The 14731-nt window shown below is 64.9% G+C and overlaps 1 protein-coding gene across 2 annotated transcripts in view; it reads right to left on the minus strand.

Annotated features, from left to right (window-relative positions):
* Nucleotides 1-7264: 7264 nt before the first annotated feature.
* Nucleotides 7265-14731, minus strand: part of KCNQ1 (potassium voltage-gated channel subfamily Q member 1) — a gene marked incomplete at its 5' end in the record, with an annotated part of 258881 nt that continues 251414 nt past the window's right edge. Inside the window, one exon of one of the 2 annotated variants that reach the window (XM_081154358.1) lies at nucleotides 7265-8518. In XM_081154358.1, the coding sequence (XP_081010484.1) occupies nucleotides 8291-8518 (228 nt within the window). In that variant the 3' untranslated portion in view covers nucleotides 7265-8290. The remainder of the gene's footprint in view (nucleotides 8519-14731) is intronic. The other variant, XM_081154359.1, reaches the window with a different exon arrangement.

Consider the following 14731-nt stretch of genomic DNA (forward strand, 5'->3'; position numbering starts at 1 on the left):
AGGGAGTTTGGAGTTGGGGAGACATACCCGATCACCAGGTGCCTAACTGTGGGGTCCTCGAGTCTGTCCCTTGCAGTGTTTCTAGTGGAGTTATTCATTTATTCTGCCCACCTGGGTGCATCCGCCTGGGGGCAGAGGCCAGGCTACCAGCCAGCTGGGTTGGAGGGGGTGGCCGAACCTTGGAGCCCAAGAGGAGGCGTCCCCTGAGCTGCGGCCAGTCCCTGGGAGCCTGAGGGTCTTTCTGGGGCGGTGGGGCCAGCCAACTCTGAGGGGGACAGAGCAGAGTTGGGACCTCGGTATAGCTCCAGGAAAGTGGTTTTGGCTCCTGGGTGGCTGTGGGTGTCCCCATTCGGCCTTCAGTGACCACATCCTAGAAACAAGAATATCCCTTTGTCAGGGGAGCTGGTCATGGTTATGCAGGTGGACTGGGAGGTTCCATGCCGGAGGCCAGAGGTGGGAACAGGAAAGCCCCTGTGGACAGGCTCCTCTGCGGCCGGTGCTGAGAAGGACCAGCTCGATGGCAGGCAGCGGCCGTGTGACTGTGGACGGAGTCCGTGCACGGCACACGGAATTGCAGCCAAGGGCACTGTACACACAGGCCGAGGGAGACCCTCCCGGGTGGGGGCAGGGTGGGTGGAGGGTGGGCTCTTTCCCAGCCCACGGACACGGGGTGTTGGGAAGCACATAATGAGAATGTTTTTACATCTATACTTGAAAAAAAGTCACAGGAAGCCAAGCAGGGGATGCAGGGGGCTCTGAGAGACCGACGGACCCCTGGGAGTGTGGCCTGAGCAGTCGCCATAGAATATTCAGGAAGCACCTGCTGCAGGCACCTCCTTGCTTTGCTTACAGTCCCCTGACCACGTGGGTGGGATGTGGTCTCAGCCACGTCGGATGTGGGCAAACAGGCACAGAGGGATGCGGGTTCCCTGGCATCGGAAGCTCGGAACCCCCACATCGCATGGCTCCCCGAGCCTCAGTGTCCTCTCCTGTAAATGGTGGCTTTCAGGGGCTTCACGGTGGAGACTCTGAGGGGACCTCTCCAAGGCTTCCTTCTGGAGGGAGCCTCTTCTCCCCGTGACCTGTGCCCTGAACCCGGCAGTAGCGGGTCACCTGGGGCCTCGGGGAAGAGTCGGAGGCCATCCAGCTTCGGGGTGAGAACCGGAGCTGAGGCCGAGCCCGTGGCCCCCGTGCCCGGCCGGCCTGTCAAGTGGAAGGCCCCAGTCGATTGTCTGCGCCCTATTCTCTCAGAGCCCTTTCGACGCGGTCCTGCGGCCGGGGAGGGGATTTGATTAAGACCCTTTGAAATTACTTAATGACATTACCCACCCTCCTGACAACCCCCTCTTTAGAAAGCCTCTCTGTCCAGGGCCCTTGTCTCAGGAGAAGCCACGGTCCCCAGGGCCCGCCCAAGCCCCAGTCCATCAACAGCCAGGGCCTTGGAGTCTCCATCCCCCAAGTGCCTGGGGCACCCCACCCGGGCCGGGGCCTCTCCCAGCACGAGCCTCCTCTCCCCCAGCCGGGCCAATCCATCTCGGACCTGTCACCCCCATTGTCTTTGGCAGAGGGGCTGTGGCTGGGTCTTCTCGGGAGGGGGCCGAGGGCACGGTTCGGGGAGAGAACTCCCGTGTGCGCTCCTGAGGCCTCTCCGCAGATCCTCTGGGCCCAGGGGCTGCGCCGAGAGGGGGCTGAGGCCGCTACGGGGGCGTCCCGTGAGCAGTGAGTTTCCCCGGAGCGCCCAGGAACGGGGCGGGGGTGGGGGGAGAATCATGAGGCCCTCGCCCATCAGACGACTTGTGCTGGGCCAGGCCCCGGCAGCTGCCCATTCAAGGCTGATTTGCTATGGGGACGTGGGTCCCCGGGACCGGCCTGTGTCACAGCTCTCTATGAAGACGTGTTGGGGGCCACAGCGAACAGTTAATATGTGCGCCCTTCCCGAGCTCGGTGAGCTGCCACGGGCGCCCCGGCCGCGAGGCTGCCGTGGCCTCGGTCCTGTCCTCTCAGGCGCTCAGCGCCTTGCCCGCAGCTTTGAAGTTGGGGTGCAATGACCAGCTGAAGCTCAGAGAGAATGGCTGAGCCAGGGTGGGAGCAAGAGGATCCCTGGCTTCTAGCTTCCGTTCTTTCTGCTCCCTTACATTCTGGCGCCGAGTGTGTGAGTGTATTTAGGGGGTGGCAGCGTGGAGGGGTAAAGCTAAGAAACCACCACAGCCAGTGAGGCGTGGTGGATGGAATCAGCAGTCAGGCTTCTCGCAGAGTTTCTTGAGGATCCAATGGGGAGTTTGGAATTGTCCTGTGTGGCAGGGGCAATGGCAGCTTGGTTGGGACCAGTGGGCGTCTTCATGGCTCACAGGGCCCTCGCCTATGCCTGGAAGACACCCTGGCTTCTCGGCCTGCGTGGGCCAGCCGGGTAGCTGTGTTCACACCCCTGGGGATTTTCTGCATCTCTTCCGTGGACGTGGCCTCTTGGGCCCGGAGCTCCAATCTGAGACGGCCAGGCCCGTGCTTCAGCCGGTCCTTCCCTCCCTGCCCTCCGGCGTCCTGCCCAGCTTCTCCTCCGGGCTTCTCTGCCACTGGAAGTCCCGTTTCTTCTCCGAGGCTTTTCCAATGCAAATTTCCACAAACAGGGACTGCACTGGGCCAGCCCTGCCCCCGGCCTCAGTTTACCCATTTCACCAGGTGGGGAGGATCCACGCATCCAAGGCCTCCCTGCTCTAAGCATGTCCCCCCCTCAGTACAGCCTGTGCCCCCATAGCACCCTGGCACCCCTGACCCTGTGTTTGCCGCTGCTTCCTGGGGCCGTGGCCAGGGTGGGAAGACGAGGTGCTAGTGGCCCAGGCAGCCACGCCTCCTACTTTGATGCTGCTCAGAAGACCCCACGCTTCCTGCAGGTGGGAAATGTGGAGGGGGTTCCACCGAGCAGGGTGTGTGGGGGGCTGAATGCGAGGGGGGAGGCCTGGGCAAGGGGGAGTCACTGTGGCATCCAAGGGACAAGATTTCAACTCAGTCTCAACCACACCACCCCTGCAACCCAGCCCCCCCCCCCCCCCAAGGAAGCAGCAGCTGCGGTCACTGCCCAGAAGAGAGAAACCTACGCTGGGAAAAGGTGAGGGCGGGATGGGCATGGCTCAGGGAATTGAATCTGTGGCTCAGTGTGGACCCCTGACCCCCTGCCACACAGCTAGTGCCTATGGTCTGGGCAGGGAGGGGCTGGTGCCCTGGTTTCCAAGGCCTTGGCAGGGGGCAGGGTGGTGTCCCAGGACTGGTCAGGAGCTCACTGTCTCCAGCCAGTGCCGAGAGGCCTCCCACCTCTGCCCAGGCCTGGTCTTCGAGAGCTGGGCAGCCCCCCCGCCGCAAGCAGGTGAAGAATCTGCAGCTGGAGGGCGAGGTCGGAGGTCACCTGCTTGAGGGCTCATTTGCTGGGGCTGTGGGGCCCCCCTGCCTGTTTGCTGAAGCTCCACTGCACAATGGGGCTGGGCTGGAAAGGGCCTGGGTGGGGGCTGTCAGCATGCAGAGGACCCTGGCCCGGGGATCCTAACACTCAGAGCTCAGTGGAAACTGAGTTCTGTCCAGCTTTGGCTGCCCGAGCTCCCTTCAGGCCCGGCTGCCCAGCACTTGGCTAAGCCAGGACCCATCTCCCCAGCTCACTGGCTCTCCGGGCCATCAGGGTAGGGCCAGAGCCAAGAGGGGGTGCTGATGGGGGCTGAGAATGGTGAGCCACTAGGGCCCAGGGTGCAGAGGGCAGTCCCAGGATAGAGCCAGGCATCGGGGAGGATGGTTTCAGGTGAGCTAGGAGGGGTTCCCAACCATACACAGCCTTCAGGTCTGTAAGTGACTCGGCAGGTCCCCAGAGGGGAGGGACGCTGGTGCGGGCTGTGTCGGGCTGTCTCAGAAGCTCTGCCCACATCTGCCTCTGCCGCCCCCACCTCCCACCCTAGCTGTCTGGCTGCCCCAGTCAAACACCCACCTGAGGGCACAGGGTGGTGGACCCAATGGCATTGCCTTGTGGTTCCCGGCCTGGGTCCAGTGGCCTCTTTCCAAACTCTCATTTTATGCCTTAATTTAACTGGCACGTCCTGAGCACCCAGTGGGGCCAGGTCCTGTGCCAGGCGCTCCCAGGCCTGAAAGTCTCAGCACAGTTCTTCTCTGGTGGTGGGCATGGCTCTGACCTCAGCCTGGTGAGGGGCTGGTGGGCATGGCTCTGACCCCAGCTTGGTGTGGGGGCGCTGCCAAAATGGTCCTGAGGAGGGGGGGCTGTGCCTGCTGGCAGCTCCGGGCCTGACCCGGGGTGCAAGGAGAAGCTGTGGGGAGGATGGCCTGGCTGCGGACGCAGCGAGTGGGCAGGACGGTGGCCTGAATGGCATCACCGGCTGGGCCCGGGCCTGGGCAGTGGGGGCTGGAGACAGCGAGGGTGCAGGATCGCGAGCTGCCCGCTTGGCTCTGAGAGGGCCCTTGGGGGTGAGGTTGCGCTGAGGGGTCGTGCAGGCCAGGCAGGGGTGCAGTGAAGGGGCGGAGCCCAGAGCCAGGCACATCCTGGGCCGATTGTCAGGCAGCCTTTATTAAACTCATCGCGTGCTGACCTGGGCCCTGCGTTCACGTCTTTCCTCCATCAGCCCCTCCCCGCCCCACGAAGGGTCACTGTTACTGCTCCCCTTTCTCAGGGCAGAGGGTGGGAGGGGCCGGCCTGCCAGCCCTTCCTCTCCCGGCCCCTGGACAAGCCCAGTGCCCGTGCCCTGCCACCTTCCCACCAGGCTCCGAAGGGCATGCTCACGGGAGAGGGGCGTGGACAGAGGAGGTGGGTGCCCCAGGAAGTGGGCAGCCTCCCAGCCGCCTCCACCCTTCCCCCCAGCAGATGCTCCGGGCACCCATTGGATGCCGAGGACCTCACTAAGAGGGCCCAATTTGGAGACAAAGCCTGGGCACTGGGGACAAATACTCATGGATGTTGTCAGCGTGAGCAGCCAGGCGGCTGCGGAGCCCACAAAGGGGCGGGGGAGGGGCTGTGAATGGGCCTGGCCTGCACATGCCACCGTTGCCCGGGCGACGGCCCTCTCCCGGAGAGGTCTGCTGGGCCATTGTCCGGGGCACACAGGACGTGTCATACACCAGATGGCCGTGTGCTGTCGAAGTCAGTTATCGGGGGACAGAGTGAAGGAATGCGGCCGGCGTGGCGGGCCGGGGCGCCATCTGTTCCTCCGGCCGCGGGCACCGGGCGGGCATGAGCGCCCGGCCGGCCGGGCCCAGCCTCCGCTTCGGGCTTTAATTAGCTAATTCCATAATTGGGCTTTATTTCAGGTAAATTGCATTTCACACCCGAGAGGGCCGCAATGGCCCGTCCCGGCGAAGCGCTCTGCGCCGTGTGCGCCGTCGGCAGCCCGGAGAACAAAGCGGCCGGGCGCGGGGCTGCGCCCAGAGGGGCGGCCGGCCGGAGGGCTCCGGGCTGGGGCCGCGGGTTCCTGTGCGCCGGCCCAGCCCGGGGCTCCTGGAGGGCCCTGCTCTCCAGCTAGCTGCTTCCTGGGGTTTCTGCAAATATTTACCCAACAAGGAAACAACAGCTTTTGCCTTTCCAGTAATTGTTGCTCCCGCCCTTCCCCCACGGTGCAGGCTGGGGAGGCCCCAGGCCTGGGTCTCCCACCTCCTTCCCCGCCCCTGCACTGGCCAGCCCCCATGGTGGGAGCCAGGAGAGCCGGGGTTGGGCTCTGGGGAGCCCCTGGGGGGCACAGCCAGCTGGGCTCAGCAGAGTGGGACCAGGCCCCTCCCTCCCACAGGGGCCAAGCTGCCCTCCTGTCCTCAGGACAGCCCGTCCTTGAACTCTCAGGTGCCCTCAGCCCTGGCTGCTTGGGAATGGAGGAGAGAGTGGAGGCGCAGTCAAAGGTGTGGGCGGTGGACCCCCCGCTCCGCTGCCCTGGCTGAGTGTGTCCACACCTGTGGGCTGAAGTGGAGGGCATGGGGGGCTCACAGAGCACTGGGGCACCCATGGGGCAGGGTGAGGGGAGGTTGGCACTCACTCGGCATATGCCCAGGCAGGCCTGAGGGCACACCCTGTTACTGAGGGGGAAACTGAGCCTGGGGAGGCCGGCATGCCTATGTTGGGGCCCTGGAGCTTGGGGACCTTCATGTACCCTACTTCGAGCTCTTGGGGGAGCGACCTGGACAGATCCTGCTCTCACTGGGGGGCTCGTGGGTCCTCAGACGAAGGCCAGCCTGGCCTGGGAGGGACAGATGGAGGCCTAGTGTGTCCCCTAAGGTGGCTGCCCAAGGGTGTAGACTAGCCCCAGCACCCACAGCCCAGCCAGGCCAGGCCCTGGACTGAATACTGGGCCCTAAAGAGGTGCCCACCTCCCTAGGGGCTGGTGGGAGAAGGGCAGTGACCATATCTTGGCCAAACCAGGTGGCCAGGGCCACCCCAGGGGGAAACCCGAAGGCCACCAGAGCCCCAGTCAGGAGGGATGCTGAGCTGACTCACAGCCTTGGGCTGGGCCTTACAGCCTCTCGGAGCTCCTGAACCCGGCTCTCTCCTCCGTGAAGTGGACTGTGAGCTCCTGTCCAGCAGCTACCTGGGCTCCTGCTTCCAAGGGGACTGCAGGGGTCCTGTCCATGAGGGAGGCCTGAGGAAAGGGAACTGCGCCCAGGAGGAACTGGGGCCCAGATGCTCGAGGGAGCGGGGGGGGGGCAGGGGACCACAGGGTGCTGTCCTGTCCACACCAAGCCCTATGGCCCTGGAAGTGAGGGTGGAACTGGCGTGTGGGACCTGGGCATGGAGGACAGGGTCCCCAAGCTCCGCCCCATCGCTGCTCTGGGGGCAACGCCCTTACCTGCTCACTTCTGCCCCCTCAAAGGGTCACAAAGCCTGGAGGGGCTGCTCCTGAGGGGCTATCGGGAAAGGCTTGCTGCAGGGGGGACTCTGAGCTGGGCTGTGGACCAAGGGCACGATTTCAACAGATGGAGAGGGGCTGGGGAGAACATTCCAGCAAAAGCAAGGGCTCGGAGGGTGGGCCCTTTGCCTGGCCACCTTCCTTCCCTCTGCCCAGCTCATGTGGACAGAGCCGACCACAGTGCCGGGGAATGGGACAGGCGTGTCCTGGCCTTAAGGTGCTCCTGGCTCACTGGGGCGACCTGGCTCCCAGAGCTGCAGGCCAGCGGGCTGGGGGCTCCTGGGCAGGTTTGGACAGAGCAAGGGGGCCCTGGCATGTTGAAGGGTGGCAGTTCAGAGGGAGGGCGGGGTTGTCCCAGAGGTGGGCACCCCCAGGAATCAAGGCAAGAGCAGTGAGGAGACCAACGCCGTGACTCCAGGTTTATTAGGAAAGCCGGCACAAGAAAAAATCAAAATCACACTGTGAAACTCATTAAAACAGATTCCAAATCACCACAAATTACTCTGATTTCTGTGAGCTTGACGCCCAAGAGGAGCCGGTCCTGTGGAGGGACCGCGCGTCGCCTGTGTGCGCCCGTCCAGCTGCTCTGCCGGGGCGGGGATCTGGAGGTGGCGGCTGTGGCTGCACGTGAGTGGGGCTGGGCGGCCCCCCTTCTCTCCGGAATGGGTAGGAGAAGCTGCCAGTCCAAAGTAGGGGGCTATCCACCCCCATTCCACTGGTGGACATCCTGCCCCAGGGAAGCCCTCTGGGGACAGCAGGACCTGTCCCTCCTGCTTGAAGCTCAGGCCTCGGGGGTGGCTCCTCACAGTTCCCGGCCTGTTGAGTCAGCACCTCTGGGACTGAAGTCAAGGCCCAGGCCTGGGCCCTGTGAGTGGGGCTCCTGGGCACCCCTTGTTTGGTATGGGCTGGGCCTGCCCTGCCCTGCCTGTCTCTTCCCTGGCTCCTCCTGGGTCCCCCTGGGTCCTGGCTTCCAGGCCCTGGTGTGGTGCCCACAGACCCTGTCCAGGCTGTCCCTTGGCCTCCCCTCAGGAAGCTTCCTGGGCCTGCCACACACCTGTCTCGCTTCCTGCCATACCTGGGATGGACCTAGTGCCAAGATGCCCCGCCCCGAGGGACCACCTGACCCCTGCCACTATGTCCCAGCCACCATGTAAGCAATGTGGGGGCCACAGCCTCAGAGCTGAGAGGGGCTCCTGTACCCAGCCAAGCTCTAGTACCCGCTAGAAAGAGGCGGCCTCAGCGAACCCCCAGCCCAGGCTCATGCAGCAGCGAGGCCCACAGGGTGTACGGGGCCTGGGAGAGAGAGGCTGCTCTCTGGACCTTCGAGGAGGTGGCCCGATGGGTGCCCCTGCTGAGCGGGAGGTTGGGCAGGTGGGTGGGGCTCCTCCAGGCCTCCCCTCTCAGGCCCCAGGCCCCCATCAGGACCCCTCGTCGGGGCCCCTGTGGGGCACGGTCAGCTGTTCGTAGGTGGGCAGTGCATTGCTGGGCAGGAAGAGCTCGGGGTCGATGGGGCCTCGGCAGGGCTGGGCCAGGTGGGCGCCACCTCCGCTGGGGGGCCGGCCGCCGGGGGGGCCGCTCTGGTGCAGAGAGAGAAGCTGGTGGAGCATGTCTGTGATGAGAATCAGCCGCTGGTCCAGCTGTGTCACCTGTGGGGACAGGAGCAGAGGTGTCCTGGCAGTGACAGCACCCTGAGGGGCGCCCAGTATTCCCACAAATGTGAGCTGCGCGGGCCTTGGTCACAGCTGTGTGTGTGTGACCCCTGTGCATGTCCGCACTGTGTGGACACGTGGGTGGGGGAGCCCCTCTGTAGCCGGGGACGGGTGGCCCAGCAGGAGCCAGGGTCTGGGGCAGGGGCCTGGCCCAGCAGCCCTCGCCCTCCACCAGAATGGCGGCCTGCGAGGGGGCTGTGCCCTTCCCTCAGGCTGAGGCCCAGGGGACCCACTTCCCTAGTTCTCAGCGTGAAGGCTGGTATAGTCTCTGCCGCCTCGGTTGGCCCTGGGGCTGAGACCCGCCTGTCTCAGGCCTGGGGACAGCTATACACCCGAGGCCCCATCCCCCAGACCAGAGGGGCCTGATCTTGGATTTGCCCAGATGATGCTGGCTCGGGGAGCCCAGGCTGTAGAGGGAAGGGGAGGGGTTCCCTGGGGGCTGGGGACCATTCACTCAGCTCCTTCCCCCAGACCCTGCCCGACACCCTGATTCTCTGCAGAGCTGTTTGGAGACTACCGACCAAGGCTACACCCCCCGCCCCCCACCAGGAGAAGGGCCTGGTTCAGGGTCACCCACTGGGACCCCTGCATCTCCCATTGCACCCCTGCAGCCCCCACCCCCAGGTTCCATGCTGGGAAGGCACAGTGTTGGGCAGGGAGGGGGTGAGGGCAGGAGGTCTGAGCTCAGGGGGTGAGCAAGGTGGGAGGGGACGTGAGGAGGAGACCTGCTCACACCCAAACCCCGTCCTTCTTCCTGACTAGAGGCACCCAGGGCTCCCTCTGCCACTGCACCGGCCCCTGCAGTGCCACCGCCCGCTTGTGCCCTGGGAGGCCTGTGGGGGGGTGGCCTGGGCCTTGGGGTCCACCTGGGCTTTCTGGGCCCTGCATGCCAGTGGCCTTGACCAAGGCTGGTCCAAGTGTGGTTTAATGTCACTCAACTGTGCAGGCCCCAGCTTGGAGCATCGACTGGTTTGGCATCAATTAATGCCCCAAATGCATTACAGAGAAAAATCTGTGGTTTCATAAATTTTCACTTTACGGCACTTCAACATCTGTTGACGTCTCCAGATGTGCACATGGGTACAGGAGGCTTTACAGGGTGTTCTTGGGAAAGGAAACGGCCCCGTGGTTGGGATGCAGGAAGGAGTCGGGGCTGCTGGGCGCGACTGGAGAAGGGACTTGGTCCTGGGCCACCTCAGGTGACAGTCCATACCAGGGGGGGCAGGAGGCATGGTGAACACAGGGTTGGTCAAGCCCTGGGGAGCCCTCCCAGCCCCCAGCCCTGAGGTATGCTCCCTCCTGGAGCTTGGGCCTGACCAGGATGCCACACACCACCCAGGAGCTGCCTGCTGTTCCCCTGGCTCCGGGTGCCCTAGGTTTGCCCTGCATGGCCCAGCCCCAGGGCCCAGCACACGTGACCTCCATCCCAGTCCCCCTCAGTGGTTGATCTCATTGTCTGAGCTGTAGCATGAGCTGCAGTCAGGCTGGCCTGGGAGGCAGGGTCAGACCCCAGAGTGACCCTTGGCTGCTGCGTCTTCCTCTCTGGGAAGTGGGGAGGCTGCTCTTCCCTCAGTGGTTGTCTCGAGGGTGAGGTCAGACAGTCCACAGAGGAGCCCCCAAGGACACCCTCCCCTGGGGCGTCGTTACGGCCGGCGGGTCCTCCTGGGTCTTCATATGGCTCAGAGGGGGGGCCCTGAAGTCACCTCACCCTCTTGCCCTGAGCACAGACTGTCTTTCTTACATACACAGTGATCAGACCCGACGAGTGGGGAGGGACGGCCTCGGCCAAGCCCTAGCCACAGGCGGTGCATCTGTGGGGCAGGTGCCCGGGGAGGCTCTGCCACCCTTGGGGTCGGGGACTGCGTTCCCGGGGAGCTGCTGGGGCAGGCCAGTTTTGGGGGATCTGGAATCTTGTCATTATTTGCAATTTGACAGTGACTAGAAGGGCAAGGCCAACAAGGGCTCCCTTGTTCCCTGCCCCCACTCACCAAATTAATAACCGTAGGGCGTCTATGCGGCCCTCCCCTCGGGAGAGAAAAAAGCAATTAGAATAACAGCTAGTTAGAGACCCCTGGGCGGCCGGGATCAAACCCGTGGCGACAGGGGTCCGGCTTGATGTGGTTATGAGTTTGTTTTCAGACGAAAATCTTGAAAAAGAGTCTTTCATGGGAAGTTTTTGCAGAAGCTGCTCAGCCTTGATCTCAGCTCTGGACGCGATGCTGGCCTGGCGGAGACCGCCCGGGGCTGTCTCAGCCGCTCTGGGGGGAGCTGGGCAGGAGATGTGGGCAGGAGGCAGGGGCGCTGAGTCCCGGGGCTCGCAGGGGCAGAGCCCGGGTCCCTGTGACCCAGCATCTAAAGGTGGGGCAGGGCCTCCTCCCAGGACAGCCCCGGGTCACAGGGCGAAGGTCACCTGGCCCTCCTCTCGTCTGTAGACTGTCCTGGACCAACAGCCACTGAGCCACTCTCAGGAGCGATGCTCATGATCATACGGGTACTGAGCTGGATGCCCGCCTGGGGCTGCCTTGGGATGCAGGGACATGGGGGTTCCAGGCACTGGGCGGGGCATGCCAGGGACACGCATGGGGACGCAGCTGTGACAACTCAGCACGTCTGTGCGCGGTCTCTGTGCTCCATCCTGCATCAGGCCCCACAGCGTGGCTGCGAACATCCCACTTCACGGACAACCAGGCAGGACGAACAGTGACAGGCAACCCCAAGCCACCTTCCTCTCTCGGCCAAGGAAAGCCCTGCGGTCCCCCTGAGCAGCCCTGATCTTCTCCGAGGCCTCTGCACGTAGTGTGTCTGCTCGCCCCTGAGCTGTGTCTCTCACTGGAGTTAGGCTCCTGGGGCTGGGGTCCTGCAGCAGCCCTGGGGTGAGCACCACGTGGCCTGGTGCCTGGACTCCAGAGCCCCTGGGGACCCCCAGCCAAGGGGGAGGGGAGGGTGGTGCAGGGTGCCATCGCCCCGGGTGAGCTGGCCCGGCCCCTCCCAGAGGAGAGCGCGCACCAGGCCTGCGGGCCCTGCCCCTGGCTCGGGCCTCTGCGATTCCACTCGAGGGGCCTGGGCTTGGGCACGCCCCTCCCCCACTGCTGGAAGGCGGGAATAAGGCCCCTAAATCACCTTGCGCTGGGGCGCGGGGCTGGCCGGTCCTCCGGAGCTGGGTACGGCTGAAACGGATCACGGCCTTCGTCACGTCAGAGTTTACGGCAGGAGACCGTGTGACTGTGTTTATGGCTCGGTTTTAGTGCCCTGGCCTGGGAGAGGTTTTACTGCTGGTCCCCAGGGCAGCCGCTCTGTGGGGCCTTCTGTCCCTCAGCGGAGGGGTCGGTGGGGACGGAGGGGACTGCGGGGCCTGTGGGCACGGGCGCCGTGGGCAAGGATGGGGCATGCACGCGGCGTGTCTGTGGGAGGCCCCGGTGTGAGGACACATTTTGGGCGTTGGAGCCTGAGTGGATGGCACAGTGGGGGGGGGTCTGAGTTACAGGGATGGACTCGGGGACACGGACAGGCTGCCTGGGTTCACGTCCCACCTCATCCCAGGGGTCTCAGGAACCCATCGCAAGCCACATTGGCAGCATAAGCTTGCCCCCGCTTCCGACACCCAGCCCTAGGACCCCTCCACTGGCACCACCGTCTCTAAGTGACAAGCTCATGCCCCCGCCACTGGCTCCAGGCAGCAGCTTCTCCCGCGGGCCTCAGCCACCTTGCCCCACGGAGCACCCAGTGCCCTGAGTGTGAGAGGGCTCCCTCCTCGCTCAGACCTCGGAGAAGACCCCCGAGCTCGGAACAAAAGACGAAGTCCCACCTTGAAGGGGGCTGTGTGAGCCGAGCCCTGTCACCCCGGGTCCAGTTGGCTCCTGCCAGGCCGTCGCACCCCCGCCCACCCCCAGGGCCACCTGCCCTCAGCTCACCCACACTTCCGCTCACCTGCCTTCTCCGGGGGCCTCCCAGGCTCCGGGCCGGCCTACCCCAGACCCACCCGCCGTCTGCTTTCCTTCCCTCCGGAACTCGCCCCACGTCACCACCGGCTTCTTTACTGTCTTTCCTTTGTCTCTTGTGTCCCCACTTGCCCCCAAGGACGAAAGCCCCGTGGAGGTCCGTGTGTGCCTCATTCACCGGTGTCACCCCGTCCTCCTGGACACTGGTTGTCTCCTCCCACCCCGGAGTCCCTGTCAGATCAACATTCGTGTGGGGTCCCATCCAACCCCTACCCCGCCTGCCCCCTCCACGCCGGCGATCATCCCCGTTTCCCTGACTTGTTCCCCGTGTCTGCACTGGGGGCTTCTCGGGGGGCTTCTCGAAGGCGGGGTTTCTGCTTTTTGTATCCCAGCTGCTAGCCCAGAGCCTGGTACGCCATAGGTGCCCAGTAACAGTCGGCGGGGTGAGCTGATAACCCACAGAGGCCGGGACCCTCCAGGTCAGCCCCAGGTAGGGCGACCAGCAGAGGGGCCGAGGGCTGGGCCTGCGTGTGCGTGGGCGCGTGAACGTGTACGCACATGTGCTGGGCCCGCTCTTGGAGTGGGTGAAGGATGGGGGCTGGACTGGGGGGGCGGAAGAGCCAGGGGACAGACCGGCCAGCCCCAGCCCGGGGGCCCTGCCCGCCCTCCGGGTGCCATGGTGCCTTCCCACCGTGCCCTGGCCTGGAGACAGCAGCCCCGTGACTCAGCTGCCAGGGCCGGGCTGCAGCTGTGCCGCTAATCCGCTCCGATGGGCAGCCCCTGGCCCCCACCCACAGGCAGCGCAGCCCCCCTCCCGCTCCTCGGATAGGATCCCTGAATCAGCCTCCCTGAGGCTGGAAGCACGTTGGAGGCTGGGCCCCAGGGGCTCTGGGCTGCGGGCCCAGATGGGGGCTGGGCAGCCAGGCCTGGAATCTAGGACACGGCCCCTTTCCTGGCACCTGAAGAGCCTCGAGGGGAGGGAGAGCTGGACGGCCCGGTGCAGGGGCTCTAGCCCCTCCAGGTGAAGAGGCAGGACTTCCTCCCCTACAGGCATTCCAGGGGCCGGGGCCTGGGGCACGCCCTCCCCCCTCAGGGACAGGACCACGACACCCTCCCAGCCTGTGAGGCCCAGAGCCCCGGAGCCGGAGGCCCCTCAGCCTGTCCTCGCTCCACCCGCTGCCAACTCCCCCCTCTGCTTGCACAGGCCGGGGGTCGGGGACTCAGTCCTTCACTGGTGGGCCCAGCCCCCACATCCTCTGTGGAGTGGCAGCTCCAGCAGATCAGGGCACAGGCCCCCAGAGGCTCGAGCCAGGGCAGGAGTGGACAAGCAGCTATTCAAGTCCTCGAAGGCAGGACAAGCTGGCGAGACCTGGCCCGTCTCCTTATGGTCCTCCATCTACTGTGAGCAAGGAGCGGCCCTCCAGGGTCGTGGGTCCTTTGCGTCCCCACTGTCTCCTCTGTGGCATTTTCCCTCAGGGCACTTTTAGAGCCATGCCCACCACCCCACCTCCTGCCTTGCTCAGGCTCCCCTGCCATGGGGTTCCTTGCTGTCCCTGGCTCAGGTCGGGGTGGCTCCCCCATCACAGGGTCTGGGTGCCTCCCCACAATGCACCCCATGTGGACACACAGCAGCTACTCGGTGCCACGTGGGGCAGGGGGACTGAGGCCTCTGCCCACCCCACTTGGGGACCAGCCCCTGGCTGAGCTCCATGTGGCTAAGCCGGCTGCTGCTGCCCCCTGCCCCCCCCAGAAGACCGTATGGGGAGCAGGGTGGGTGGGCCGGACGTCGCTGGGGTACAGGCCGGGCCCTGGGTACTCCAGCCCTTTGTGGACATACATGGCAAGTCTGCTCCCCTCTGCTCCCAGCAGCCCCCTTATCAGGCAGCTGGCATCCCAGCCCTCCCCCAGCTCCTGGCCCACCTTCCCTGTCAGGGTCCAGCCCAGGCTACGTCACATGCAAACATGGGACCCAGCCTGTGGGCGCCTCTCCATCTCCAGCAGGGCCATGCAGTCAGACCTGCCCACCCCGTGACCTGCCAGTGCCCGGCCCTCCCTGCGCTGCAGCTGCCGCCTCCTCATAAGGGTGGCTCTCTGCAGGTCATGGGCGTCATGGACGTCGCTGTGACCAGCTCCTGTGCAGGTGACAAGGCTACCCCTCACTGTCTCCCCCCTGCTCTCTTGCCCCACCTCAGTCCGGCCCCCATGCCAAAGT

Source organism: Miniopterus schreibersii (genome assembly GCF_964146895.1).
Source record: "Miniopterus schreibersii genome assembly, chromosome: 12".
Taxonomy (NCBI): Eukaryota; Metazoa; Chordata; class Mammalia; order Chiroptera; family Miniopteridae; genus Miniopterus; species Miniopterus schreibersii.